At 38.8% G+C, this 12,868-nt stretch overlaps 1 protein-coding gene across 2 annotated transcripts in view; it reads right to left on the bottom strand.

The window, feature by feature from the left end:
* CDK14 (cyclin-dependent kinase 14) overlaps nucleotides 1–12,868 on the bottom strand; it is a 258,218-nt gene that overhangs the window by 181,413 nt on the left and 63,937 nt on the right. For both annotated transcript variants that reach the window (XM_009886196.1, XM_009886197.1), the window contains one exon: nucleotides 5,593–5,687. In XM_009886196.1, the coding sequence (XP_009884498.1) occupies nucleotides 5,593–5,687 (95 nt within the window). The remainder of the gene's footprint in view (nucleotides 1–5,592; nucleotides 5,688–12,868) is intronic.

Here is a 12,868-nt window from a genome sequence, read left to right on the forward strand (position 1 = left end):
CTGGATGTTTTTTATACTTTGATTTTGTTGTGGGTTTTTTTGAAATACTTACACTGAATACACTTATTAATACTTAATAAAAAGAAGAATAAAAAATAGATGCTAATTATTAAATGGTGCAAAGCACATTGCAAATCTAACTAATATCTGGTAAGGTTATAAAAAACATTAGTAAATTGTACAAAGAATAGACATTGAGATACACACAGACTCTCAATCTGTTTGATTGTAAATCTTGATTAATCTTATTAACACATCTATTCATCAGTATTCACCCTCCATATGAAGTCCACACAACCTTTGTGAGATCCTGCAAAGTCAGGATGATGAACTGACCAACATGTTTCCTCCTCCCACTAGACCTGTGTAAACTTATTAGCCTAGCAGCAGTATTTTTATTTAAATTTGAATACAATTTTTCATTCCTTCTTTCATCTTTGCCTCTCGGCAAAGCACCAAACAATTTCCTTCTGAAATCCTTTCTGAATTCCTGCCTCCTGAAGCTGACTTTGTTTGTATTTCCAACCTATACTTGGACACCAGCGGCTCCTGTCTCTGACCTGCTCATTAAAACTTGAAAAACAAGGCTTTCCCAAGAGCAGTATTCCCTTACTGCCTCTTCTCACTAGTAGGGGATTTCCTTTCTCTCCGCTTCCTCTCAGCCTTGTTCTGTCATCTTTTTGACTGGAATTTAAGTAGCACAACTTGGGGCAAGCCTGGGGCACGGAGCAGGGGTTAACCCAACAGGGGAATGGCTCCTTCTCCGGTCAAAGCAAATGGAAACTACCTAATTCAACTGCTCCCATACTGGGAGCCCCCAACGGCTCCACTCCTTCCCGAGGTGGACAAAGCACATTCACGGCAAGCAGGGGTGTCTGCCAAGGGGGTGGCAGGAGGCAGCTGGCTTGTTGCAGAGCTTCACTTGCTTTCAGTCCTTGCGTACTGTGGCTGGACAAGCACCTTGACCTCAAATGGGAAGAAAACTGCCCGTCGTTTCACTCTCACATCAAAATAAGGTGATGCAGCCTCCAAATAACTCTCTCTCTTGCTCTAGAAGACCCCTCCTTCCATATTGTGCCCAGTTTCCCCAATTTCCTCTAGGTATTAATCACCGCTGAACGATCCTAGTGATCAGAAGTCAAAAGCAGCTCTGGGACTCTACTGACTTTCCCTGCTCTCTCATTCACTACAATAATGTGGCTTTTTTGGCTTGTTTTCACAAACGACCAAGGCCATCCTGCCTTTAGTTTCAACACGTTCCCTACTAAAATAAATAAAAACAGAAACCCAATAATAGTGCTCAATCCAAATTATCAAAACTTGTAAGAAATTCAAAATTTTCAGTGAAAAAATTTTTGATCCTTTTAGGCAATCAGTGTTCACCATTTCCTTGCATAATACTTTTCAAAGATGTCCCATGACAAACTCAAAATCTCAGGTTTTGAACCTTCAGATCTGTAACTCTAAAATTCTGATGAACAGTATCTATCTCAATTTCCAATCAGCATTAAATTAAGAAACTCACGCCTATTTTTTTCTTACAGGAAATGGGAGGAAAATGTAACTAATGAACTTTATTAAGCCAGCTCATTGTATAACAACCTATTTCAGCTGCTGTAATGAAGCAATGAGAACTAAACTTTCTTCTTTAATGGAAAGTAATTCTTAAGAAGGAAAAACATACACAAAGATTAAAATAGGCAAGGTAATTGAAAATGCTTGGGTTTAAATTACACCATTAGATTAGTCTGGAGCTTTTTCACTGTTAAGGCAGAAATAATATTACTCATTACTCATACTTCCAATTATAAATGTATCTGTTCTTGTTTCAAATCTAGTTCATAAATATTGAAAGCATAATGTAAAGCACTGCTGTACAAGCTCACTTTTGTATGCCAGGAATAGGACAAGTTGCCGCTTCATTTATTGATAGTAATATACTTACATAATTATGCATAATACTAAAACCCTCATTATCATTCTACCAAGCCTCTAGCAATATGTATTGGTTAGGATTGCCTTTCAGCAATTAAGTGTTTCTAAACACAGTCATCTTCCTTTTAAACAAACAAGTTAGGAAACAAATAGTAGCAGCTAATAATAATTTTACAACAAACAGATGTGAACACATCTTCAAAGATCTCTCAATATGTCTGAGATCTCACCTGTAACATTCCTCATCTCCTTGGGCAAAGTTGGCTATATCAGGGACACTTGCACTACAGCTGGCATACCCACAAGGTCACATGAACTAACACCTAAACAGAGCCTGGAGAGGACGGGAAGAAAACTTATGTGAACAGTCATACTCCTCCCTTGAACTGTAAAGTTGAACTGACCTTTTTCTTTTGGAAGCCACTGCAGTCTCAGATACCATATGCAAAATGTGTCAAAAATTCACATTTTTGTTTTCAGGTCTTGTGTAGCACATCCCAGTTAACTATAAAGAAATCATTTTCTCTACCATTCATACATAAAAAACTATCAGCCCTTCAGGTTTTGTAGAGGTGATTCCAAGCGGCTCATCCTCAAAACTCCTCAGGTAACAAGCAACAGCTCTCAGTCATCCAGTGATAACAGCTGCCTTTTCAGTACGCTTGAATGCCCAACAGCAATCATAGCTGATGTAAGAGTTACCAAAGCATACAAAGAAATTATGCCCTTCTAACAAGGTACTGTATATACTAAACTATTTTCAGTTTAGCTCTTTCATTCAAAAGGAGCAATCCCCCCTTCTGTTCTTCACAGAAATGTACAGCTTCACATTCACCACCAAAATGTTTATATGGAGGATGAACTTCTCCTGATCTTCAGCTGTCAGAATTTCTGAAGACTGAGTTTTCTTGCTTCTGGGGACCACCAAGGTTAAAGTTAAAAAGCTCCGTCATGTTTTCATCTGACAGACTTCCATATAAAAAAAAAAAAAAAATCCCAATTTGAGGTACCCAGAGAATTTAATCACTGTCATGTTTCCTTTCAGAGGCTATAATGCTTTCAGCGTTTAACTTATTACTGCAATTGCATTTTGCAATGAAAGGTGCTACATGAAATTAAATTTCATTCTACTTTTTCAGGGTCAGCGCTGAAACTGAACACCTCTGATAACCTCAGACATTTCATCAGTATTTATTTCCCCATGGAATCGTCACCAACCTAGCGACCCAAAGTTTCCATTTTCTGAGAACTCTTGGATCACTAACTGTTCATCACTAACTTAATCCTGACATCTCACTCAAATGGTTTTTACTATGTTTCAAATGGCCAATAGTGATTAATGGTGATTGTGTACCAGTTCCATGATCTCACTTTATGAAGTAAATAAAATTCAACGCCTTTTGAGTTTGTTCGGCCTCAGTCATTCAAAAATGTACGCCACCATGTAATTTTAATTGCATGAATATTTCCACTGATTTCCATACAGATCACTCATATTATTGACCTAAACCACATACAGGTGTTAAAAAAAAACCAACAAAAACCAAAACAGACATTACAGATATAGAGCTGAGTAACACCAATTACACAGCTAGACTGCATAGTCAACCAGCCAAAATTTGTAGTTTTAAATGGGAAAAATGTAATTTTTGCTTCTGCTCATTCATATTATGCACTGAATGAGAGCTCTTTGACAAATGGTACAAATATGGTCATTGCAATCATGCAATTAAAGCCTGTATCATGTGCACCCACAAGAATTCAATTCAGGTTACATGGGCATTGTCAAGGAACAAGCATCATCAGATAGCGTTAGCTATTTGATCAGCCTATATAACTTTACATTACCTAACAATGAAAACAGACTTCTGTTAAGCAATTCTGTCATCTCAAGGCGCAGGAGCAAGTTGCAAAATCATTATGATACAGTCCTTAGGCCGGTAGGAGAGAAGAAAGCATCCTTCCCCTTCTTCCTGAACACCACCTTGAGAGACTCTGTCCACCAGCCAAAATACTAAAATACTACTTGGATCAGTTGCTAGAAACCGTTACTAAATGAGATACTGAAACAGTTTCAATAGCTATCAAACACCATGGGAATAAAAAGGTGCAACTACTACCAGTGTTGATCCCAACAATCTGTCCCACCCTGTTGAAAAACAAACCGCTAAGTGAATCCAGAAGAACAAGTCACTGCATGGAGCTTAGTCTGCGTCCATGCTTATCACAGACAGCAACATGATATAACACATGGCTGGGAGCCAGACTCTGTAAACGCTACTAGCGAATGTAAAATCCAGAAATTTGACATTAGTATAATAAGCAAAACCATCTATTTTAGGGAGAAACATATTCTATATATCTCATTTCTGATGAATACAGCTAGATACAGCCGCTGATAAAAGGGACTGCAAGATGTATTCATGTAAAGTTATGCAAATAAGACTATACTGACCATTACATAAAATTAAATATCAAGGCTTTTCCTATGCTAATTCAGTGTGTAAGTCAGGAGCAGAAGAATCACCAATTTTAAGAAAAGAAATTAAATTTTCAGTAATGTTCCTATACCTGAGGTAAAAAAAACACAACGTACTGCATGCAACCGCTCTGCAGGCTGCTGTAGCTGAATACCCACATTATTACACTGTAGCATTTCTATGTATATAGACAAGGTGATTGTGTGCACTATCATGTAAAAATTAAGGCATGCTCCCAAGAAACACACAAAACAATTTCATCTGTCTTAAGAAGGGATGTACTAAGAGTAAAACTAGTAATCACTGTACTTTATAAATGCAGTGTCTTACTGATTACAATACAATAACAGACATTACATGGAAAAATCTAACCTTATCTAAACTCATTTGTTTCTTTTAAATTACATGTTCTTGGACCCATCTGTGAAAACTGGGAGGTTAATTATGATAGTACATTGCACAATTCCACAGCTAAATGCTGAAGTAGTTCTACATAGATGCCATATGTTTGTCTTAGAACAACTAAAAAGATTAATTAGGAGGCCAAGCCCAAGACTTTGGAAAGTAATACTCTGAACACAGTTAGATCATTACACTGTATACTATATAAATTGAAGTTTTAATTAGTAGGTAAAATACTAGTCATAGCAAAAAAATAATAATACAAAATTCTAAATTGCATGTGCCATTCTTCTTTTTTACTGATATTGCATATAAAAAGACAGTATGCACAAACCGGTCACAACAAAAGCCATTTAAACTTGTTAACATGCTTTTGATGAAGGAACTACCTGTTAAGCATTTTAGTCCTGTTCTTCTTACCTAGGTTATCCTCATTGATTTTAAAGTCACCCAATCACATCAGTAAAGAAAAAGCTCTCATAAACAAACCATAACTAGGAAGCAGAGTAAGGAACCAGTTTGAAAAGTCAACTGAACAGTATAAGGTCCTTCAAGAGCCCTAGCAGCCACTTCTCCATCTCTGAATGTGGTCTAGCCCAGCCTTCCACTTTTAGCCCACTCCACTACAAAGCATCATCTCCTATAGACTCCACTCTCCTGAAGAAAGTAAAGGGCTATTTTGGCCTGATTCATATATCACTGATGGTAAAGAGAGCTTTTCCATCAAATTCAATTAACTCTGGACCATATCCAGAACATTAGTTACTTTACTCACCACATACTCAAACACAAGTGTCAAGGTCTCCTTGGTGTGAATGATGTCATGAAGCAGCACAATGTTAGCGTGTTTCAGTCCTTTCAAAAGAGAAGCTGAAAAGCAAAACATACATGTTATCTTAAAAAGGATCCAAATATTTTACATTGATTGACTATTTTAGTGATTTGGATGATTTTTTTGACATCTGAGTTTCACAATGTGACAACCAATACTTGTACTTTAGTATCTTCTGTGTCCATGAGTTCCACACGCTCTGTGTGTTTGAAGATCACGCTTTCCCATTCAGTGCTATTTTCTCCACCTTCCTGGTAAAACTCAACCTTACTTTGAGGCAAAAAATGAGCTGCGGCTAGAGATGCTTTCCTTATGCAGTTTTCTCTAAGTCAATCAATAACTTACATCTCATCAGCCAGATACCACGTTCACTTCTGCACTCAAAGATAATCTTTTGTCTCAGGTAAAAGTCAAGCGTGTCATTTCAAAACATCATCTTTCCTATCCAACATAACAGAGCTGCTTTCTAAACAAAGTGCAACATCTATCCTAAGAATAGTGTTTTAAGCAGTAATTCTCTCTCATCAGCCAGATACCACGTTCACTTCTGCACTCAAAGATAATCTTTTGTCTCAGGTAAAAGTCAAGCGTGTCATTTCAAAACATCATCTTTCCTATCCAACATAACAGAGCTGCTTTCTAAACAAAGTGCAACATCTATCCTAAGAATAGTGTTTTAAGCAGTAATTCTCCTTTCTCTCAAACGTAACACGAGTTTGACGGAATCACTTGTATTAGCTCATGAGAATAAATACGTGTTATGTTCTCATCATTTTTTTTAATGGCACTAGCTCATGTTTTCAGGCTACTGACAAATAAAGACTTATGTAGTGAACTTCCTGGTGATCTCTTTCACTAATTTTTTTTTACAGCATAATACATATTTAACGTTCATACCATGCTACATATCTAATGTACCACAAGACATGGCATATTTTAGCAATATATGCTGAACAAGCCATGTGTTGTTACCAACGTCATTCTGTCGTTGGTGCCTTTTCATCTCTTGCATACATCCGAGCAGGACTATCAGTCACCACAGCAAAGTAAACAACAGATACAGAGACATGAAAACGAGTGGTGTATTTCTGTACTGAATAACACGGAACTTTCTTCCATCACCCTTCTTCTTTTGTCACAGAAAATAATGAAACACCAAACATGTGTCTCACTCCACTGCTGTGCAAAATGGAAGCCAGGGAGCTTCCACAGCACTATTAGCCCTTGCTGTCCTATTGAGGGTGCTCCATCAGGCTGAGGTTAACTCCAGGGATCATCTTACTTTGAATTAAGGTAAGTGCATATTATCTCTCATAGTGGTCTTTAAGAGATCGATCTGACAATCTGATCACTCTAGGAAGCAACACAATAGCAACACGGCATCTGGCTGAATGAGTGTTCCTCTACAAGCATCCTCAGCAGCAGAACTTTGGAGTTCACACCAGGCAGAAGGTCGATAGCAAAAGGGAAAATACCACACAGCAGCTTCAAAGCGAGTATATCACAGATATTCTGATGAAAGGATTGCAAACCTGCAAGCAAGCTCCATGACCATGAATGAGGCAACCCTTCAAGCTGGCTGAAGAGGTGAGAAGAAATGTTTCAAAAGAGCTTGTTTTGGCCTGCATTGCACAACTCATGCTATTCAGAGTCAGCACAGAGGAATCTTTCCTGTGCTCTATGTTGCCACTGAGCTGTAAATCAGCTATTGCAAATACAATTATTCTTTTTAAACATTTGATCAGTGCATTTCTAGAAACTTTTAACATTTCACAAATTAAGTAGAAGCTTTTTTCTCAGAGGAAGAGCTGTGCACAATTTTCATAGGATCCTCATCTTAGAATTTTGAGAATCCCTTGGAGTAAAAGCTGAGAGAGATTTGGTTATGTTGGGTTTTTTTAAAGGACAAGAATGAAAAATTGCTACTGAAAAGGGTATGGATACAAACAACAGATAATCAGAACAACTGTTCCAAGAGGTAACTTATATGAGAAGCAAGAACTTTTAACCTGGGGGAGCCCTGAGAAGAGTTCACCTGCAGTAACTGAGTTGTTACCAGCTCTTCCCTCAAACCTTGTCAAATGACCATACACGCAGAGAGACTGGGAACATAAAAACTGCCTCCTAGCAGAGCCTGTGTCAAACTGTAACAGTATTTATGACCTCTGTCAGCTTTCACTGTTCAGATCATCACCTGAGGCCTTTAATTCCTCTAGTTGGCCATGACTTTGTTGGTAAAATCTGTATATGGGTCATTAAAGCTTAAACAGTACATTGAAAGCAGCTTACCCTGAGGTCTTTGCAAATACTGTCTTACCTCTTCAGTCCCCTCCGCCACTCTTATTTATCATCTCTAATATCCAATTCTCCCCTTCTACAGCCTCAATGTTCAATATCTGCCATACATTACAAGAACTACAAAACATCACCTGCGGGGTGAGATTTCTGTCTTCTCCATTAGTCCTAGTGAAATACAGTAAATAATACAGCACAGAAAGCAAAATCATCTTAATTGCACTAATTTTATACTGCGGAAATAAGAAGCAATTCCACTATCAATTTATATTGTGAGAAACCAAGCCTAATTGGTGAAAATAAGAGAATTACCCCATGTGCTCTTCTATCGGGGCTCTTACCGGTAAGATTCCCTGTCTTCGTGAAAACACTACTTTGTTGCTTTAAAAAGGGGAAAAAAGGAAATAATAATAATAATAAAAAAAAAAAGTCTGAAATAGAAAAGCTGTTTCTTCCCCCACAGAGTACTTTAAAAACAAATGAAATATGAACTGATGGTGCTCGGTGTTTTTTTTTTCCAGAAACATCCCCTTTCAGAACAAACGACCAATACAACTTCTTGCTCGAAGGAGATAGAACTTTGGATGAACTCCACTAATTCAAAGACAAAACCCAGAAATTCACATCCAAGAGAATGCAAAAGAGTCCAGGGAATATATCAGCATCAGCCTGCGACAAGTCTGACTTCACCTTTGAAGCTGCCAATGCAGCTGCTGCTGGAGCTCAGCGAGAAGTCAGGTGCTGCTGTGCTTGGTGTTACTTCTAGAACAAAACAATTCTCCCAGTGAATGCCATCTCCATCCAGTGATTATCACCCACAGATTTCACACAGAGTTGTTTTCTTTTAAGATAAAAAGACCAAAACATGGCTGAAGAAGCATTACAACAACTCACAGAAGTGGGAGCAACATACTAGTACTCACTGTATCCTAGCATGTATTTTTAAAACCAACATTATATAATGCTGCTTCAAAACGGCTGGCACTCTTTTTTTATCCTTGGTATTCAATCTAAGATAAACAGATGGCGGCATTTTTAATTCATTTCCCCAAAGAGTTTTGATGAAGGACAGCAGCAAATGATGCTAAAATATTTTTTTAAAACACTTTGGGCAAAATATACGCACTTGAATGGGCAGGTGCTTGTTCTGTCACATGTGTTTGCACATTCCATTACAGCAAATGCTAGCAGTAAAAAACGGGGCAGAGGAATTCATGACATACTTCAATAATTAATGACATCCAAGATGATTGTTTCTGTGACTTGTACAGAAGTTCATGACCTGAGCCATTAAAAGTACCAACACTCAGCATTTCTCCATCAAGGGCTAATAACCATATTTGCATACCTAAAGGAAACACATTGTATTTGCTTGAATAACCATCACAGATTTCTCCTCCAACAAGGGGATGCTCTCATCTATTATGAAGTCCTGGCAAGCTGCCTTATTGCTTGTGTTGGTCAAGGAGCTTTTTGCTGTTCCCAGATGAGCTGGCTTCTAAAGTACGCTCACTCCACAAGCAAGCCAACCCAGATGGACTGCAGCCAACTCTCACCCAAAACCTGAGCAGCATCAGTAAATCAGTGCTTTGCTCCCTGCAGGGTTTACAGCATCAGCTCCAGCCTGACACTCCATTAACAAAGCCTTGTCACTTTTAGATCAGCCATGAATTTACCTCAAGAAGGCTTGGAGGGTTCTGAAAAAGCTATTCCAACATGCCCATAAAGTAACATAGTAACATTTCACAGCTGTATGTCAAAATCAACAAAAGCAACTACTACTATCAACTCCCAGGCCACATGCAGGAAGAAGAACTTTTCACTAGCAGCACTAGCAAAGATACCACTTTCAGACAGGGCAAGTACATTAAGCTTGAGCATTAATTATGGTCCTCAGATCATCCTACCACAATTAATTCAGTCTTGCAATTCCTGACTATCACCTTGTTCTGACTTTGTGAAGAATCACAAATCTCCACTGTGGCCCTATATAAAAGAATCATCTGTGATTTCCAAATTATCTGATATTTCAGTGACCTGGAAGCTTTTCTCAGCAGTAGCAGAAGAACTCAGCCTCATATTGCTCATATTCACTGTAACGTACAACTGCTGCTGATACTCTCTTGGATTTCCTACTATATGCAAAGGCTATGAAAATGCCTGCTTTGCTCAGTATGTAGCAGTTGAGGTGTCCTCTGGGGCTACCATGCACCAGCGCTCACTGTTTCCCATGCTACTCCTCACATGCAGCGTTCACCCTTTCTCACTGTCACTCTAGGAGGACATGTCTCCTTGGGAGAGTTTTACTCTTGAAGACAGCACGTCATGGCAGTTTGCACCCATCTAATATTGTTAATGTAACTGTGCACCTTTGCTGCCCTGTTTAATCTCCGAGACACCAAAGCACGCACTAGTCAGTAACACAAATACGTGAAAGCAAGTAATTTGTTGTGCTTCAGAGCCAAACAAGGTATCTGTAAAATTCTGCGGCTTGTCACACTCTGCAGACACAACGGTGCTCTCTGACAGAGTGCCAACTTCCCCTCAGAAACACTTGGGTTCGGTCTCTGAGCTCTGGAAAGGCATCTTTAGTGAGAAAACATTCATGTTTTTTTCCCCTCACCACATCTTCTGAACAAACATACTCAAATGTGTCTTACTGCCTGCACAAACTGCAGTTGCTTCCCTTCCCAGCAACTTATGTTTCTATCTACACATCTTTTATAGCAATTTAAAAAATTTGGCCTCGGAGCACAATGTCCCTTATGATTCTCATCCACTTCCCACACTGCAGGACTTTCTGTGTGCAAAACGTTACTTACAATTCTAGCACAGAGACAGGAATTCAGTACTCTGTTGGTTTTGCAGTAATAAATGCGCAGAAATTTCCTCCTCAGAAATGCAGTCCTCAAATCTACGCTTTGCTATTTTCCAGTTCACCCATCGGAAATAATTTAGTACGAGCAAATAGCTTTGCTTTCCTACAACCCTAATATGACAAAATTCAATTCAGTGAAAACTATACATCCTAGGTAAGACCACACTGACCACAGACTTCCCAACTTCTCAGCACAGGATATATTCTGCAGAGGGATCATTATTTGTAATCCCAAGTAATTGATTTTAAAGCTCCACACCTATAAATGCACAGAATCGGTCAGCTTCCACTCTGATCTTAGTGGACACAATGCAATAAAGATATATAGGTCACTGTTCAGCTTTGAAAGATTTCTAGGAGGAATTTTCTTAACAAATTTCAAAAGAATCCGTGAGCTACAGGAAGAATAGAAAAAGCACCAAATCGTTCTAATGGGCTATTACGTAGGCTTAGCTGAATTACCTTCTTTACAGCCAATTCCAACATCATGACAGCCTCTTCTAGATTTAACAAATGGCCCTTATTCTAGTTTTCATTAAGTTAAAAAAAAAAAAAAAAAAGTCAGTCTGGCATTAAGGAAGTGCATAGTGCCTCACATCCTTGCAAGAATGAATTTGCCAGCCCTTCAACTGTAGGCTGCTTTGCTGGAGGGACTACATGGATCACATTAGCTGCATCTATCTCCTCAGGCTGAAATTCAGGCTGACACATGAGTGGGCTGAACTTTTAACCAAGTGCTTTTTTTATTTGTGAAATTTCTGCTTGCTGCTCCTACTTGAAAGTGTAGTATGTTATTAAAGAAGAAATACAGAAAAACAGAGTATGTAACAACACATAGTCACCTTCAGAGGTTCTTCTCGCTATGGCTGTAGCCCCCTAAGCAAAAGGCAAGTCACAAACCTGCTGAAACCTCTTTGCCTATTGAGCTGGAATAAAGCACTGGAGGGACTGATCAAATATGCTCCGAAAAGCACTACAATATATTATTTTAACAGATATATAGAAGATAGCTGCCATATGAAATGAACGTCTCTTTCATTATGCTTTAGATATAAATTTATGCATTGTGTATTGTTCCCAATGCTCTTCAGACACAAGTACGGATGGAGGTTAAAAATAATGAGACATCATCCTATTAAAGCCAGTCTCTCGTGGAAAAACACTGTAATATGCTCATCCTATCCTGTAGCAGCCAGTTGTATCTTGCCTTCACTCTCCATTTCAGTATTCAAGAGAAGGAACCTGTGTAAACCAAAAATATGTCAGCGTGTACAAAAAACAACTCTACAATGACATGTGAAAGCAGGAAGGAGTCTTTCTATTAGTTTTTTCTGCACGCATGCTATGACTGGGACTAGAAGCACAATCTGCTAATAAAACTGACACTGGTTTATTATAAGCTGTTGTTATTAGTTTTGTTATCTTGCTGAATTTCAGACACAGTTTTCATATAAATATCTATCTACCTCAGGATGAGCTCTTTGGAAGTTTTCAGTCTAAACAGCTCTTCTGTCTCCCAAAAGCCAGGCTTTAGTAACATCTGTAACTCACTAAGTAACTTTCCCCTTGAAAAAAAAACACCTCTAAACCCAATGTTTTAGAGTAGGGACTTGAAATCTGAAAACACAGAGGCATTTAAAACACATTTTGCCGTCTCCATGAAAATCCTCTAAATTTAGTCATCAGCTTTTGAAATCACCTCTTTGGGTCGGACTGAGTATCAGCAGTGGGAAAAGAAGGAGGAATACAGACAAGGGGAGACAGCATGAGGGGTTGTGATTCACAGTAGACGCTAGGACGGCTGGGTGAGGAGAAAGAAAAGCCAGACGACAACCGAACAGTCTTCACAGGTGGGAAAATGCAGGCAGTGGAAAGTGAGAGCATGTTGACAAGACAGAAAAGGGACAGGACGCTGAGCATGGGGTGGACAAGCACTCAGCTTAGGGTGAAGTAGACAAGAGCCTACAGACTGGCACATATTCTCCACTGACAACCATATCAGAACCCAAGATTCCCACAGATTACCAACCCACTACTTTCAGCAGG

This window comes from Charadrius vociferus, unplaced genomic scaffold (genome assembly GCF_000708025.1).
Source record: "Charadrius vociferus isolate BGI_N301 unplaced genomic scaffold, ASM70802v2 scaffold855, whole genome shotgun sequence".
NCBI lineage: Eukaryota > Metazoa > Chordata > Aves > Charadriiformes > Charadriidae > Charadrius > Charadrius vociferus.